Genomic DNA, 15,687 nt, shown 5'->3' with positions numbered 1-15,687 from the left:
GGCCCTGGGGCTGGTGAGGCGCGCAGGCAGGAGGCAGCCTGGAGCAGAGGCCCCCTGTGATGCGCTAGGGTTGCTCCGGGCTGGTACCTCTGGCGCGAGAGGGGCGGACGTTCTCTGCATCCCCAGCAGCCCTGTTGCCCCTTAGGTGAACAACAGCAACAAGAAGGAGTGGAACGGGATGATGGGCGAGCTGCTCAGCGGGCAGGCGGACATGATTGTGGCGCCGCTGACCATCAACAATGAGCGCGCGCAGTACATTGAGTTCTCCAAACCGTTCAAGTACCAGGGCCTGACCATTTTGGTCAAGAAGGTGTGCAGGGGCCAGGATGGGGGTGGAGCCCTAGGAGGGCCAGCGGCCTTGACTGCTTGCGCACCTGCAGGAGATCCCCCGGAGCACGCTGGACTCGTTCATGCAGCCCTTCCAGAGCACCCTGTGGCTGCTGGTGGGGCTGTCCGTGCATGTGGTGGCCGTGATGCTCTACCTGCTGGACCGCTTCAGGTAAGCGCGGCCTGGGGTTCAGACGCCTCCCTCTGCAGGACGGGTGGAGCCAGGGAGGGCCAGCTCTCCTGCCCTTTCTCCTGCCTGCCCTCGACCCGCAGCCCCTTCGGCCGGTTCAAGGTGAACAGCGAGGAGGAGGAGGAGGACGCGCTGACCCTGTCCTCAGCCATGTGGTTCTCCTGGGGCGTCCTGCTCAACTCAGGCATTGGGGAAGGTAAGGCCATGCCCTGCCGGTCCTCTTCCACCTCTGCTGTTGGGGAGTTGACTGAGCCTCTACCCACAGGTGCCCCCCGAAGCTTCTCAGCGCGCATCCTGGGTATGGTGTGGGCTGGCTTTGCCATGATCATCGTGGCCTCCTACACTGCCAACCTGGCAGCCTTTCTGGTGCTGGACCGGCCAGAGGAGCGCATTACAGGCATCAACGACCCGCGGGTGAGGCCCCACCGGCTGGAAGGGAGGGTGGTGTTGACTGGGAAGTGCCTGGTAGGAGCCTCGCCCTCCACCCCTGCAGCTAAGAAACCCTTCAGATAAGTTCATCTACGCCACTGTGAAGCAGAGCTCAGTGGACATCTACTTCCGGCGGCAGGTGGAGCTGAGTACCATGTATCGGCACATGGAGAAGCACAACTATGAGAGTGCAGCTGAGGCCATCCAGGCCGTGAGGGACAAGTGAGGGGCATGCAGGAGGCCGGCTCGGCTGGGCAGGGAATAGGGTGGTGTCCACCATACATGAAAAGTGGGTGAGGGGAGCCTCCAGGCTGGAGACCATGGGAAGGTGACAGACTGGCAGGAGGGAGGGTGGCAAGCAGGCTTGCTGACCCCACCTCTGCCGGCAGCAAGCTGCACGCCTTCATCTGGGACTCCGCAGTGCTGGAGTTTGAGGCCTCGCAGAAGTGCGACCTGGTGACCACGGGCGAGCTGTTCTTCCGCTCGGGCTTTGGCATTGGCATGCGCAAGGACAGCCCCTGGAAGCAGAACGTCTCCCTGTCCATCCTCAAGTGAGTGTGCCTGTATGCCTGCATCCTCACCGCCCTTAGCCACCCAGGTCTAAGAGCCTCGCCCCACTACCTGACCCCACCCCAAGCTTGTGGATGTCCCACACAGGCCAGGCACTGCCCAATGAACATGCCACTCCACTGCAGGCCCCGACCACCATGGCCTGTACCCACGGCACCCTGCCCCTTCAAGGCACCATTCCACTTCAGGCTCATGTTCTCCTGTACCCTCAGGTCCCATGAGAATGGCTTCATGGAAGACTTGGACAAGACATGGGTTCGGTACCAGGAATGTGACTCACGCAGCAACGCCCCTGCAACCCTCACTTTTGAGAATATGGCAGGTGCGGATCCGTTAACACCAAGGTGGGTTAGCCATGGACTGTGGTCTCTCTGGCTGGCACCTGAGGCTCTGGGTCCTGGCATGCAGGGGTCTTCATGCTGGTGGCTGGGGGCATCGTGGCCGGGATCTTCCTGATTTTCATTGAGATTGCCTACAAGCGGCACAAGGACGCCCGCCGGAAGCAGATGCAGCTGGCCTTTGCAGCAGTGAACGTGTGGAGGAAGAACCTACAGGTAGGGCAGGCCACCTCTGAGGCCTGGTGCCCAGGGCCCGGCCTGGCCACAGCCCTCCTCCATCCCTGAAGTCCGTGGCACTGGCTCTGGCTCCCATGGGCAGAACTGGAGCTAGGAGCCAAGGCCGGGGCAGTGGTGAGTGTTCCTAGGAAACAGGGGCAGCATTGGCGGGAGGCTGCCGGCAGATGGCTGCCCACTGCAAAGCCGGCTGAGGGAGGCCATGCACCCTGCTCCAAGCCTCCGGCTGGCCCCTCTGTCTCCAGAGTCGCCCGCTGGTACCCATTCCATAGGAAGGAAAGCAGGCAGGGTAAGACAGGGCCCACCTGTGTATAGCATGTGAGTCCAAGATGCATTTTGCCCTCCGCCGCCCCAATTCCCCTGGACACCCTCCAGAGACCCCTTTTCCTGCTATGTCCTTGTGCTCCGTGACTCCAATCCTAATCGGGCCAGGCCTGGCCTTACCTGGTGCCCCAGACTGTGTGTCCATGGGAATTTGCCGCCGGCAGGGGCAGCCACAACCCACCTGGGACCAGGGTGGGTTGTGAGGCCTGGGCAGGCCTTGAGGGCTCGTGGCCCATGGTCAAGCTCTGGTTCACTCCATCTCTTCTCTTTCTCTGGGTGCTTTCCTGGAGCCTGTATCTGGACAAGAAGCTGGCAGTGCAGCAAGGTGGTAGGGGCTGGGGATTGCTGGAGCCCCTACACCACTCATCCTCCCATTCTTGCTCTTGGCCCCACAGGTCCCCTGGGGACCTGGCTGCTGCTGCCATTGGTGGGCCCAGGCTGTCCTGGCCATCAGACCTGAGGCCAGAGTCCTGGGAGCTGCCTCTTTCTACTGCTCCAATTCCATCTCGACACCTGCCTTCCTTCGGCCCCTCGGCCCCTTTCTGATTCTTGGTGTATGTCCCCTTGGGGCACAGTGGCCTCCTTGAAGAATGGCTGGCGCTGCCTGAGGGGCAACTCCTCCTGTCCTTGGAGGGCTCCTCCTCCTTGGGACATCTGTAATCCAGGGCCACCCCGGAGCCAGGGAGCCAGGCAGACCTCCCAGGAAGAGACCCAGCTGGGACTCCCCACGCCCAACCCCAGCACAAGCACAGTCAGACCTGAGGCCCCGGACAGGAGAAGAGGCCACTCTCAAATGTCCAGCTGTCGGCCCATCTATCCAGCACAGGGAGGCAGGCAGGAGTGAGGGCCTGAGTGGCCGGCCAGGCCGGGCAGCGGCCCACCAAGGAGCAGGCGAGGGCAGGTGTGGCCACCACCCTTAGCCATCTAATCACTTATACATATTCATTTTAGGATAGAAAGAGTGGTAGAGCAGAGCCTGACCCTAAAAAGAAAGCCACATTTAGGGCTATCACCTCCACCCTGGCTTCCAGCTTCAAGAGACGTAGGTCCTCCAAAGACACGGTAAGGGGGAGAGCACCCCAGTCCCACGTCTCCAATTCCTCCCTCGCTCCTCCGCCCCTCCGTGTCTGTCTCCCACTCCCTCACCATCCCACCTCGCCCCACCTTGACTCCTAAGGCCCCTTCTGCCTTGCATCTCCACTGAGGCAGCCTCTGCCCAGCACGCCTGGTGCTGTTCTCTCTGACTCTCAAGCCTTCCCCTGACCTGCACTGGGTCCTTGGCTTTCCCCGTGTGTCTCCGTTAGTCTACCCACCCACCTCGCCCTGCCTCCCCCTGCCATGACCCACACGCCATCTTGAAGCCTGTCATGTTGTTGGTCAGTCAGTCAGCCTCACTGCCTCTCTGGGCCACATCTGGGGCCCTGGGAGCCCATAGTGGCCCGATCCCTGCTGGGAGGCCATACCACCTCTCTGTTACGTCCGTTTCTCTTGCCTCTCCCAGAGGGGCCCGCCGCCCTCACTCCCTCCCTGCGACGGCCCTGGAGGGGTGGCTGTGATGTCCCATCCCGTCCGTCTGTCTGGCCGCCAGCCCCACCCCCCAGACACCTGTCTCACCTGTCTCACCAGAGCCATGCGTGTTGCATCTTCCATGTGGTCTCTGTGTGGGCCGGGGGCTGGGGGCTGGGCCTGGGTCCATCTGGGTGGATGGCTGGGGCCTGGAGTTGGAACTGGCCCCTGGCCACAAGGGACTGTTAGGCAGGGAACAGGGTGGAACCTGGGACCAGAGGGGTAACTCTCACCTTAGGCTGAGCAGGGGCCCTGCAGGAGGTATGGCGGCAGCTCCCAGAGAGTCTGAGGACAGGCAGGGGTCACCCCACAAAACCTGGTGTGCAGCGCTCAGGATGACACCAAGGTTTCCAGATAGGGGCCCAGGAAGGGGAGGCCTTGGAGGAAAAGACCAGCACCTCAGCTCCTGACCCTCAGCTATCCACTCCCTTAGGGAGTGTCAGAGCCAGGGTTTCTCCCTCTTTGAGCCTAGAATCCCCCTGCCCCTTGCTTGGGCACCATGTGTGGCACTGCATGTGCTTACTTGGACCAAAGGCTCCCAGAACAGACCCAGCCTTGCTAGAGGCACTGTGGTCCAAGACAGCACGGGGTAGGGAGGCTGTCCAGAGAGCCAATACAGGCCTCAGACCAGTGGCCACCCTGTAGCCCAGGGGCCAACTTGACTTCCAGCCCACAGGGGCTTATGCCCAGGAACACAGTGGGCTTTACAGCCCTGCACCTCCACACTTGGGGAAAAGGGCAGACTTCCAGGGCTCAGACAGGACTTGGCATAGAGCCACCCAAGCCTAAGGCAAATCCCCAGGGTACCCCAAGAGGGACCTGTGAAGCCTGGCTACTCAGTTTCCTGGGCAGGGCATGAGGAGGAGTGAGGAGGGGGAAGTGAGGGTCTGTGGGGCTGGGAGCAGCTGAAGTTCAAGGAGCAGGCAGAGGCACATTCCCCAGGACCCCTCAGGCTCAGGAAAGTGAGCAGAGTCTGTGCTGCAAATTCTGAGTCAGGAGTCCTGCTAAGGGACCCAGGACAGATGGAGGGAGGCTAACTTGGCTGAGAGGACTGTGGAAAGGGATGGTCTCCTGGCAGACAGGAGGAGCAACTGGGGAGCAGGCAGCCAAATATGTGCAGGCGGTGGCGGCTTTCAGAGGCTGGAGCTGGTGCGGGTGCAGCTCATACACCCTCATGGCACCCTTCCAGGGACCCTTTCCCAGCGGAATCCTCACCTGAGCCTCCCTGGGTACCACATGGCATCTGGGGCCGCCCCCACCCTGCAGGGTTGACTGCAGGGCACTGGCAGCTGGGGAGCTGGGCCGGGGAGGGCAGCCCAACTCCTACTGTCTCTGGGGCCAGGCTCCTGTTCAGAGGGAGGCCTGGGTGGGGGGACTCCTTTGGGCAGGGTGGGGTCGGTCTGGCTGCTGAGATCCTCTGCCCCTGTCCTGTGGCCCACCTGGGCCAGGGCCACACTGGGCGCTGAGGGCTGGGGTCCCTGGCGGCCGGCGGGGCCAGCGGGTATTGATTGTTGGTTCTTATTTATAGAGCACCGGGGGTGGACGCGGCGCTTTGCAAAACCAAAAAGACACAGTGCTGCCGCGACGCGCTATTGAGAGGGAGGAGGGCCAGCTGCAGCTGTGTTCCCGTCATAGGGAGAGCTGAGACGCCCCGCCCGCCCTCCTCTGCCCCCTCCCCCGCAGACAGACAGACGGACGGGAGAGCGGCCCGGCCCACGCAGAGCCCCGGAGCACCACGGGGTCGGGGAGGAACATCTCCAGCCTCCCCCAGGCCGCGCCCGCCCACCCGTCGGTTGGCCGGCTGGCCGGTCCACCCCGTCATGGCCCCCCACGTGCCCCCGGCGTCGGGGCTAACGGGCGCTTTGTCTGTGTATTTCTATTTTACAGCAGTATCATCCCACTGATATCACGGGCCCGCTCAACCTCTCAGATCCCTCGGTCAGCACCGTGGTGTGAGGCCCCCGGAGGCGCCCACCTGCCCAGTTAGCCCGGCCAAGGACACTGATGGGTCCTGCTGCTCGGGAAGGCCTGAGGGAAGCCCACCCGCCCCAGAGACTGCCCACCCTGGGCCTCCGGTCTGTCTGCCCACCCGCCCTACTGCCTGGCAGGCAGCTCCTGCCGGACCAAGGTGCGGACCGAGCGGCTAAGGACGGGTCAGAGCTGAGCCGGCTGGGCAGGGCCACAGGGCGCTCCGGCAGAGGCAGGGCCCTCGGGTCTCTGAGCAGTGGGGAGAGGGGGCTGACGGGCCCCAGGCGCAGGGGCCCTGAGCCACAGCGAGGGCCATGGCCTCAGCTGGCCTGGCCGCCCTCCACGGCACCCTGAGCTCTGCCCTCTCCTCTTCCCGCTGCACCCCACCCACGCCCCATCTCCCCCTGGACCCTGCGGGCCGGGGCTGGCCCTGCCCTTCTCCCACCGCCATCCCTGGCTCCCCAGCTGGCCGCCTGGGGCCTACTCCTCCAGACTCGAGAGGGTCAAGCCCTGCTCTTCTCGTCCGGCCTGCAGCCCAGGATGGGCTTCCCCAGACGCTGGTTGGGGACTGTCTTCAACCCTGCCTCGCACCTAGGGCACGGGAGAGCGCCACCCGCCCGCCTGCCCTCCCCTTCGCTGGGGTGTGTGACCCACCCGCCATTTCCTCGTAGGACCAGCCCTCCCAGTGCCCGGGCGCGTGCCTTCCCGTGCGGCCCGTGTGCAGCCGCGCTCCAACCCTCGCCCCCAACCCGGTGTGTGCAGTGGTGATGCCTAAAGGAATGTCACAAGATTTTCGGTCTGTGTCGCTTGTTGGTACGCCGGCAGAGAGTGTGAAGGGAAAGCCAAGGGATGGGGGTAGTTTCTGGCGCCCGGAGCAGCCACAGCCTGCTCAAGCTTCGGCAGGTGCGGCAGCGGGACTGGTAGGATCCGCGGGCGAGGGAGGGCCGTGGGGGTCGGGGTCCCGCAGACTCCGCGGCGGGCGGCAGGCGGCGGTGCGGCGGCGGCGGCGAGCACGGCAGGCAGTGAGGACGGAGCCCAGCGCTAGGCAGGCGGCCAGGCTGGCGAGGAAAGAGGCAGGCCCGATCGCGTAGACCACGGCCAGGTCCCGCGGGGCGAGCGGCTGCGCGCAATGGCTGAAGGCGGTGTCGGGCAAGGCGGTCAGGGGGCTGAGTGTCAGGCGCCGAGGCGACATGCAGAGCAGCGTCTCGGCCTCTATGAGACACGGGCGCGGCGTCAGGTGGCGGCTGAGGTCCCGCCTGGAGGGTCTGGGCCTGTGCCCCCGACAGCTCACCTGATGCTGGCGACGGATGCCGGTGCAACCAGGTGCACAGTGGACGCAGCGCGCAGCCGCATGCCCAGGGATTGCCGCGCAGGCGCAGCGAATCTAGGGCAGGCAGGCCGGCCAGTAGGCCTGGTGCGAGCGCCGCCAGCGCGTTGTCCTGCAAGTTGAGTGCGCGCAGTAGCGGGAGCGCACTCAGCACCGCAGGCTCTAGGCGCGCTAGTCGGTTGCCGGCCAGCGAAAGGGTGCGCAGCGCGCGTAGCGGCGCAAACGTGCCGGGTGCCAGCACTTCCAGCTGATTGGCGCTCAGGTCAAGATACTGCAGCGCACCCAGACCCCAGAAGGCCCGCACGTGCACGGAGCGCAGCCCGTTGTCGCGCAGGTCCAGGCGCAGCAACGCGCCCGCGCCCGCGAAGGCACCAGGCGGCAGCGCGCGCAAGCAGTTGTGGTCCAGCAGCAGCTCGCGCACGCGCCGGTTCATGCCTTCTGGTACAGCGTGCAGCGCAAGGGCCGAGCAGTTGGCCCGGCCGCCAGGCGCGCACGCGCACCCCTCTGGGCAGTCCAGGTCGCCCCGGGTAACCCAGGGCAAGGCCGTGGCTGGCGCTTGGGTCCAGCCTGGCCAAGGCGACAGCAGCAGCAGCAGCAATAATGGCAGAGGCCGGAAGAAAAAAGGGATCATCATGGGAGCAGCTCTAGGACCTGCGGCGGGAGGCCTGGTGCCGTACGTCGGGGAGCCCGTTCTTGCGGCGCCTGCATAAATATTAACTCTGGCCCGAGCGCAGGCAGTTCCTGTCCCACAGCTGGTCCCGCGCCTGGGGCGGGGGCCGGGCACAAAGCCAACGCCTGGCATTGCATCAATCAGTCCCGGAGCGCTGGGCTCCTGTCCGCTCAGCGCACACCGCAGCACTGTCAAGACCACCCCTGGCTCACCTTGTTCACCACCAGGCTGAGACCTAAGCAGCAGAACCACACCTGACCGCACCCACGAACTCTTGGATGCAAAACACACAGATATACACACCACCCGTGCACCTGCTCCTCACCCAGCTACGGCCCCACTCGGACTTGGCAGGGTGGCCCCTAGGCAGGGACGGTCCCAAATTTGAAGGGTAGATAATGGTGGCTGATCCAAGATAATGGATCGACCAAGGGTAGATAATGGTGGGCTGAGCTCAAGACACAGGCCTTGAGGAGGAAGAGGCACTGCACTAACTGGCAGGGGAAGTTCTGCCTGCCCTCTGCCGTCCCCTTCAAAGGGAGTGTGTGAGTGCAGTGGGGACCTGGCATCAGCCCCAGTCTGTCGAAGGCTGCTCCCTTTGGAATTGCCAACTTCAGATCCTGTCTTGGGGTTTTCCAAAAGTGAGAGTGGATAGAGGCCCAGGATCCCTCACAGCTTCATGGGACGAAACAGCAGGAAAGTGCAGGGACAGGCTGGGCTGACCAGCTCTGGCAGGAGGCAGTGGAAACATCAGGGATGTGGTCTCCTGATGTGGGGTCCCAGGGCAGTTTGGTGGAGGGCCTGGGCACCCCTCCTTCCACTGACAGCGAAGGTCCCCATATGTGTGTCTCCCCCCACCCCATGGTGCAGCCTTGGTGGACTATGGGGAGCCAGCAGGGAAGACAGCCACAGCCACCAAATATTATTTAATCCCTTCCCAGCTGCCCTCAGCCCTCCTCAGGTGGCAGGGGTGGCAGGGGTGGAAGTGGAGGCGGTGGCTCCTCTAGAGAAGCCTCCATGGAGATATTCCCGAGGCTGTGGTCCTCCAGGGGCGGCATTGTAGACACCTCCAGGTCAGGGTCCAGGAGGTGAGACTCCACGTGCACTGTGCGCAGGTCCATTTGATCTTCCTGGACCCCGAAATGCCCCACCAACCTGCACAACATGGGCCAGGTCAGCACTGACCGGCAGAGCCTTGACCACCAGGGCAGGCCAGTAATCGGCACAGGGCTGTATGAATTGCACTTCCTGGGTAGGGGCAGGGGAGACACGGCTCACCCTTGAGGCCCTGTGCCACACTCACCTGTTGTCCGTGTGTTCCGGGCCTATGGTTTCACTGAGGGGACAGAGGCAGGTGTGAGTCCTGGAACCCTGCTGGCCACCCCCTCCTCCTCTCCCCAACACACCCTGGAAACCACCCACTCCCAGTCCTGAGTGACGACCCACCCAAGGGGCACAAGCCCCTTGTGGCAGGGCCCAGAATGGGCAGCATGGTCTCACTCCCACCACTCCTAGCCCTGGGACTCACGCACCCCTTGGCTCGCATGACACCAATTGCCACAATGACAAGGGCGGAGAAGCAGGTGGCGCTGACACCCGCCAGCACGACGATCAGGGCAATCAGGGCCTCACGGCTGAGGCCAAGGCTGCATTCACAGTAGGTTCCAGCTGCAGAGACAGGTTCATGTGGCCCAGGGGGCATCACCTGCCTGTGGAGCACCCTAGGTCCACCCCTGCCCCATTGGCCACCACAAGGACATGGGTGCCCCCACCTGACCTAGGAAAGGGAGGGGCCTTGGCTGGGGACAGGGGTGCTGGGGCAGGAGGAGGCACCTGCAGCAGGGGTGAGCAAAAGGGACAAACATATGAGGCCTAGGGGGCTGCCAATCAGGCAGGGGGCAGACTGGGGACAGGGGGCCATGTCCAGCCCCTGGCACCACCGCACGCCTCTGATGGAGCTGTCGGAAGGCACTGACCTCACAGTAGGTTGTTAGGTGGCAAGGGTGGGGGCAGGGCCACAGAGGGCCTGAGGCCAGCATGAGCTTCACTTACTCTTTGGCCCTGGGAGTCAAGGAGTCCTGGGCAGGTAGGGGAAACAATGGTGAGGCCGGCTCAGCCTTAGGGAAATGGTCCTTCCTCGTGAGGGGTGGGGCTGCAATCTAGCCCCGGGTGTGGGAGAGATTCTATCCCGGAGTTCCCTCTCTCAGCATAAGGGTACAGAGGTTCAAGAGGAGGTCTGAGCTCCAACTGACTGTGCCACGCCCACCCCCCAGGGCTGGGGCAGGAAGGGACCAAGGGAGTGGCCTTGCCCAGCCACCCTCACTGATTGCTTAGGGAGGGTCCAGCTCACATTCCCAGCACAGCTCAGGTCAGGTCAGAAGGGGTGCTGGCACCCCAGGGAATCCTGGATCACCCAGGAAGGGTCAGGAGGCACTGGCCACACCTGCCTGAGCAGGACCACAGGCCATGGCCTCCCTAGATCATCCCCTTCTGGGAGCAGATGGCTCAGAAATGGCAGTAGGCACCATCCAAAAGAAATCTGCTACCCCTGCAGGCCTATTCTTCAGCAGAGCAGGTTCTCAGAAGCCCACTGCAGGCTGGCAGTCAGGGTTGACTAACAGTAGTGTCCAGCCTTGCAGCCTCCTTAGCCACCACAGCGCAAGAGGAAGTCCATTCCAGAGCTGACTTGGGCTGAGCCTCCTGCCAGCTAGGGCCCCACCAGCCTTGGTCACCACAGACACCTCCCTCCTCCCCGGATACTGGTACCCTCCTTAAGTTTTTTGGTACCAACCAGCAGCAACCCTCAGAGAAAAGGGCACAGTCTTTCTGTGAAATGAGTAACAGTGTGATCTAAGGCACACCTTGGGCTTTAGGACGAGTCTAGAGACGGAACCCAAAGGAACACAGAACAAAGGGTGTGCCCAGGGCCAAGGCTGGCACCAACATCCTGACAGACCAGACCAGCAGGTTTGCATCCTGTTTAGAACAGTGGTTCACAGAGTCCGGGACCAGGTGGTGCTCTGGACGGTAAGATCCTGACAAGGCCACTGCTGGAGGAAATGGTGGGTGCTGGAGCAGTCAGGGTCCCTAGCCAGGGTTAACACACAACTCAGAGGGGCTCAGCGCCCATAGCTCAATGGCTACAGCACCAAGCCACCTACACCGGAGTTGGTGGGTTTGAATCCAGCCTGGGCCTGCCAAACGACAACTACAACCAAAAAAAAAAAAAAAAAAATAGCTGGACATTGTGGTGGTTGCACCTATAGTTCCAGCTACTTGGGAGGCTGAAGCAAGACAATTACTTGAGCCCAAGAGTTTGAGGTTGCTGTGAGCTGTGACACCACAGCACTCTACCCAGGGTGACAGCATGAGACTCTGTCTCAAAAAAATAACAACAAAAAAAACATAACTCAGAGGAAAAGGAGGTCCCTCTTTTTGTGATAGCAGCACAAAGACAGCCCTGGAGTGAAGACGTGAGCTGGTGGGGAGAGAGGCCTGGGTGCCTGGGACAAGTTGTCTTGGTTGGTCAGAAACCACAGATAATTCTGAGGGTACACTGCTACTTCCTCCTTCAAACCCTGAGACAAACAATCCTCTAGGGGAAGAAGGACTTGATGCAGGACTGCCTCAAACAGGCCACAGCTGGAACAGCAGGGTGGGAGCTGGGTGGTGGCTCCAGGGACCCAGGATAGCACACAGTGGACACCAGGAAGGGCAAGTGGGGACAGGGAGGGCACTGAAGCTGGGTGTGGCTCATGACCTGGGAAGGCACCCCAGGCAGGAACAAGACACTGGAGGCCTCTGTTCCCAGCAAGGACAGAACTGTCAGGCTGAATCGGCACCTTTGGAACAGAGGCCCGTGTCCCAGCAACAAGCGCAGAGCCCAACCTGCACATGCCCATTTGGCTTTGAAGTGCCTCAGGCTGGTGTAGCCTTCAGGGGAAAGCAGTGTGTGTGTGTGGGGGGGGGGGCTCCCAGATTCTGGCCCTTTAGATAGGACTTGCCCCACAAGAGTCAGGATCCTGGTGGCCTGAACAAGGTGGGCTCCATCGGCTGTGCTGGGGACAGAGAAAGACCGCTCACTGAGCTCTTCCTCTAAGCCTTGCCTTTGTCAAGTTCCGGTGACCACAGCACGGGGACATGGCGCTGACCTGCCATCCTGAGGCACACTTGTGAGGTTGGGAGTCTGCAACAGGAGGACGAAGCCAAGCCCCTCTGGCACCAGGGCACTTGCTAGTGGAGCCACAGGCTCAGGAGGACACTTGTGTGCCTCGGATGTTCTGACAAGTGTCCACACATTGTCCCCACACCCTCCTAGCCTGGCACATGGGGGATGACACAGGCTGTTCAGGGGAGGGTAACCCAAGAGTTCCTTTCAAAGACCAGAGAAGCAAGGGTAGAGCTGGGGGTCCAATGGGTGGCAGCCAACCCCTGGGATGCTGCTGCCTGAGCTGTGGGTCCAGACATAAGCCTTCATAGGCTGAAGCCTCAGCACCAGAGCTGGGGGTGGCCTAGGACACCTTCAGGTTACAACCCACAGATGTGCAGGCCTGAGATGGACCTGGCTGCCCAGATGGCTCCTCTTGCCTGCTTCTGGGGACCCAGGCCCTGCCAGGCTGTGGTGAAAATGCCTGTCTAGAGGGAGAATGTGGATGTGTCTACGTTCTAAGCTAACAGGACAGGGAAAGGCTAAAGTGACCTGCTTTAATCTGCACACTCTGGGGGCTGGGGAAAGAGTGTTCCTGGACTATCCAGGGGACATACAAGCTGGGGATTGCACGGGAGAATCTGAGTGCTTGCAAAGCAGGGCCTGGTGGGGTAGGGGCATCAGCTGCAGTTCTTGGGCAGGCGGTAGACACCAGCAGAGTAGATGAGCTGCTGGTCCCGCACCTTCTTCTGCAGGTAGCCCTGGAGCTCGTGCAGGTCAATCTCGGCCAGTGCTGGGCCAGTCATCACGAACATGCGGAGCATGCTGTAGATGCGCTCAAGGGACAGGCTCTCCAGGTTGGTCAGCATGGCCTGGATGTAGGTCCAGAAGAGCTGGGGACAGTGGTCAGGCCAACCATCAGTCAAGCCACTGCTGGGACTGCTGCTGGACCTGCTGCTGGACCTGAGCCAGGCTAGCCCCCACCCCCTTGTGGGGCCAACAGCACGTACCAGCAGTTCCTCCTCCTTCTGGTCAGCCTGGGAGGCCATGCCTGAGTCACTTTCTTCATCACTGTCAACAAGCACCATGTTGTCTCGGTCCTGGGGCCGCTCCTCCTCGATAACAGAGAAAGTCCCAGGTGGCTCCTCACGCAGCACGCCCTGCTGCAGCCATACAGACATGCGTCGCCGCAGCAGAGCCACAGGCATCTTCACCACCTTGCTCAGCTCTTCCAGGGTCCAGCTGGCTGCGTGTAGAGAGGCCAAGAACGCTGGGCAGACAAGTAAGCAGCTGCCCACCCCCTATTCCAGCCCTGTAGGAGGGACAGAGGCACTGCTTGCTGGCGTGGGGCTGCCCCAGGTGGACAGAGCGGTACCCGGCACTGTCCCTGGGGGATGTGGGCTCACCTTGGTCCTGAAAGTACAGCAAGACCACTGCCTGCACCGGGGTCACCGCCACAGACAGAGTGCGGTCAGCCAGCTCCACATCCATGGTCACCAGGCCCAGGGTGTGCTTCCAGCTGAGGGTCCGCATGGCCTGCAGAGGTCTGGGGTCAGTATTAGCAACCTAGTGGGTCCTGGCCAGGCCCAGCAGTATGAGGCTCAGGTCACAGGCTTTCCAGATCTGCTCCCCCTGCCCCAGAAGGCAGGTGGCAGTGACAGACACAGACAGGTTCTGGCTCCACCTCCACAGCTGTGTGGGACAGCAATGGGCATTGCTGTGAATTAAGTTGTACCCTCAAGGTCCATCCATGTTGGAACCTGCCCCACCATCCCCTGACCTTGGAATGGGACCTTGCATGAAACAAGATCAATGCAGATATAAGTCATTAAGATGAGGTCACACGGGGATAGGGTGGGCTCAAATCCACGGTACTCTTGAGAAAGGGAAAGATGACATTAAGACAGGCACACAGGGAGCAGGCCCTGTGAAGAAAGAAGCAGAGGCAGGAGTTGTGCAGCCATAAGCCAAGCAATTCCAAGGATCACCAGGGAACAGCAAAAGCTAGGGAAAGAAGGGGACAATCTCACTGACAGTGACAGCCAGGCCCTGTAAATACCATGCTCTTGGACTTTCCACCTCCCAAATTAAAATAATCTATTTCTGTTGTTTTAAAGCCACATAGCAGTCACAGAAATGAATAGATGTTGGCACCAGGATGAGGGTGGTGGTGTAACAAACACCTAAAAACCAGAAGCAGCTCTGGAATTGAGTTACAGCTAGAAAGCTTGAAGAATTTCAAGAGCATGACAGTAAAAACCGAGATTGGCTAGGAGACTGTTGATAGAAACACAGTAAAGGCTCTTGGGTGAGGGCTCAAGAGAGCTCCCATCACTTCAGAAAATACACGGCATTGTGACAGCATTAGTGGAAACAGACATGAAAGGAGGGCCTCAGATGGAAATGAGAAACAGCATGATGTCAACTACAGAAAAGTGACAGAGGCCTAGGACCCTAACCCTAACCCTCAGTGGTTAGGGCACTGGCAACATACACCGGGGGCTGGCGCGTTCGAACCTGGCCCTGGCCAGCTAAAATAATGACAACTACAACAAAAAAATAGCCAGGCGTTGTGGTGGGTGCCTGTAGTCTCAGCTACTTGGGAGACTGAGGCAAAAGAATCACTTAAGCCCAAGAGTTTGAGGTTGCTGTGAGCTGTGACCCCATGGCACTCTACTAAGGGCAACATGGTAAAACTCTGTCTCAAGAAAAAGGTGACAGAGAACCCAGCAGGATGGTGTCCATGTTGCGTGGGAAGAACTTGAAGAGATGAGCTTGGATATACTGCGGAGATGTCTAAGCCAAGTGTAGAAGGCACGGCCTGGCCTCTCCTTGCTGCTTACAGCAGATCAGAAAAGGAAAACATATATGAGGAAGGAACTGCTGAACAAGAAGGAACCAACACTTCATGTGGAAAATGCTCAGCCTGTCCAGGTAGCTCTGCAGGTACCACCAAGGGTGTGGCCAGAGAGAAGAGCTGTGTGACTGGGTCCAACCCCTGCAGAAGCCAAGAACAGAAGGGGAAAGTCTGTGGAGGACCCTCTCATCAGATGGCTGGGATACCCATAAGCTGCCTCAGAAGCAACAAAGTTTCTGAGACTTTTATTCCAGCAGAAATGCCACTAGTCTGGATGGAAAGGGACATAAATGGGTGAAAAGCAGCACAGGTCACTCCGATGCAAAGCCGCAGACAGAGGCCTGGGCTGATGGGGCCACAGGATGGAGGTATGGACTTGCTTGGGACTCACGACCCTTTCTAACTTCTGATTTCTCCCTTTGGAATGGAGATGTCTGCCCTACACTTGTCTCCCCACTGCACTGTCTTTCCCACTACTGTACTTATGAAACATTGTTTATTGTCTCACTCCACAGATTCACAGCTGGAGAGGAATTTTGCCTCAAGTCCCTATCTGATTTACATGCTACTCAGATACTGAGTTTTGAGACTTTGTATTGATGGTACTTAGATGAGATTTTGGACTTAAGAGTTCATGATGGGCTCGGCGCCTGTGGATCAAGCGGCTAAGGCGCCAGCCACATACACCTAAGGTGGTGGGTTCGAATCCCCAGCCCGGGCCCGCCAAACAACAATGATGG

At 60.6% G+C, this 15,687-nt stretch overlaps 4 protein-coding genes across 9 annotated transcripts in view; 1 reads left to right on the top strand and 3 right to left on the bottom strand.

The window, feature by feature from the left end:
• Positions 1 to 6,240, top strand: part of GRIN1 (glutamate ionotropic receptor NMDA type subunit 1) — a 26,503-nt gene extending 20,263 nt beyond the window's left edge. For 2 of the 6 annotated variants that reach the window (XM_003794813.1, XM_012808233.2), the window contains 10 exons: positions 146 to 310; positions 381 to 499; positions 601 to 713; positions 783 to 931; positions 1,011 to 1,168; positions 1,336 to 1,497; positions 1,729 to 1,838; positions 1,925 to 2,070; positions 3,364 to 3,474; positions 5,866 to 6,240. In XM_003794813.1, coding sequence (XP_003794861.1) covers positions 146 to 310; positions 381 to 499; positions 601 to 713; positions 783 to 931; positions 1,011 to 1,168; positions 1,336 to 1,497; positions 1,729 to 1,838; positions 1,925 to 2,070; positions 3,364 to 3,474; positions 5,866 to 5,934 — 1,302 coding nt within the window. In that variant the 3' untranslated portion in view covers positions 5,935 to 6,240. Of the gene's footprint in view, positions 1 to 145; positions 311 to 380; positions 500 to 600; positions 714 to 782; positions 932 to 1,010; positions 1,169 to 1,335; positions 1,498 to 1,728; positions 1,839 to 1,924; positions 2,071 to 3,363; positions 3,475 to 5,506 lie in introns of all 6 variants that reach the window. The other 4 variants (XM_003794812.1, XM_003794814.1, XM_003794811.1 and 1 more) reach the window with 3 other exon arrangements.
• A 595-nt stretch (positions 6,241 to 6,835) lies between these two features.
• LRRC26 (leucine rich repeat containing 26) lies at positions 6,836 to 7,941 on the bottom strand. Its single transcript, XM_003794810.2, has 2 exons — positions 7,238 to 7,941; positions 6,836 to 7,158 (listed from the first exon to the last, which is right to left on the bottom strand). Exons 1-2 carry the CDS (start codon positions 7,905 to 7,907, stop codon positions 6,836 to 6,838), a joined length of 993 nt encoding a protein of 330 aa, XP_003794858.1. The 5' UTR covers positions 7,908 to 7,941.
• A 949-nt stretch (positions 7,942 to 8,890) lies between these two features.
• TMEM210 (transmembrane protein 210) lies at positions 8,891 to 9,864 on the bottom strand. The gene is made up of 4 exons (XM_023516231.1): positions 9,777 to 9,864; positions 9,476 to 9,611; positions 9,247 to 9,279; positions 8,891 to 9,098 (listed from the first exon to the last, which is right to left on the bottom strand). The coding sequence occupies exons 1-4, from the start codon at positions 9,862 to 9,864 to the stop codon at positions 8,891 to 8,893; spliced, it is 465 nt and encodes a 154-aa protein (XP_023371999.1).
• A 2,767-nt stretch (positions 9,865 to 12,631) lies between these two features.
• ANAPC2 (anaphase promoting complex subunit 2) overlaps positions 12,632 to 15,687 on the bottom strand; it is a 13,016-nt gene continuing 9,960 nt past the window's right edge. The window contains exons 11-13 of the mRNA XM_003794806.3: positions 13,497 to 13,626; positions 13,101 to 13,336; positions 12,632 to 12,983 (exon numbers count right to left, since the gene is read on the bottom strand). Of these exons, the coding sequence (XP_003794854.1) occupies positions 12,771 to 12,983; positions 13,101 to 13,336; positions 13,497 to 13,626 (579 nt within the window). The 3' untranslated portion in view covers positions 12,632 to 12,770. The remainder of the gene's footprint in view (positions 12,984 to 13,100; positions 13,337 to 13,496; positions 13,627 to 15,687) is intronic.

Source organism: Otolemur garnettii, unplaced genomic scaffold, assembly GCF_000181295.1.
Source record: "Otolemur garnettii isolate 467f Iridium unplaced genomic scaffold, OtoGar3 scaffold00087, whole genome shotgun sequence".
NCBI classification, from domain to species: domain Eukaryota; kingdom Metazoa; phylum Chordata; class Mammalia; order Primates; family Galagidae; genus Otolemur; species Otolemur garnettii.
Note: the sequence above shows the minus strand (reverse complement) of the source record. Positions and strands in the feature narration are given on the sequence as shown.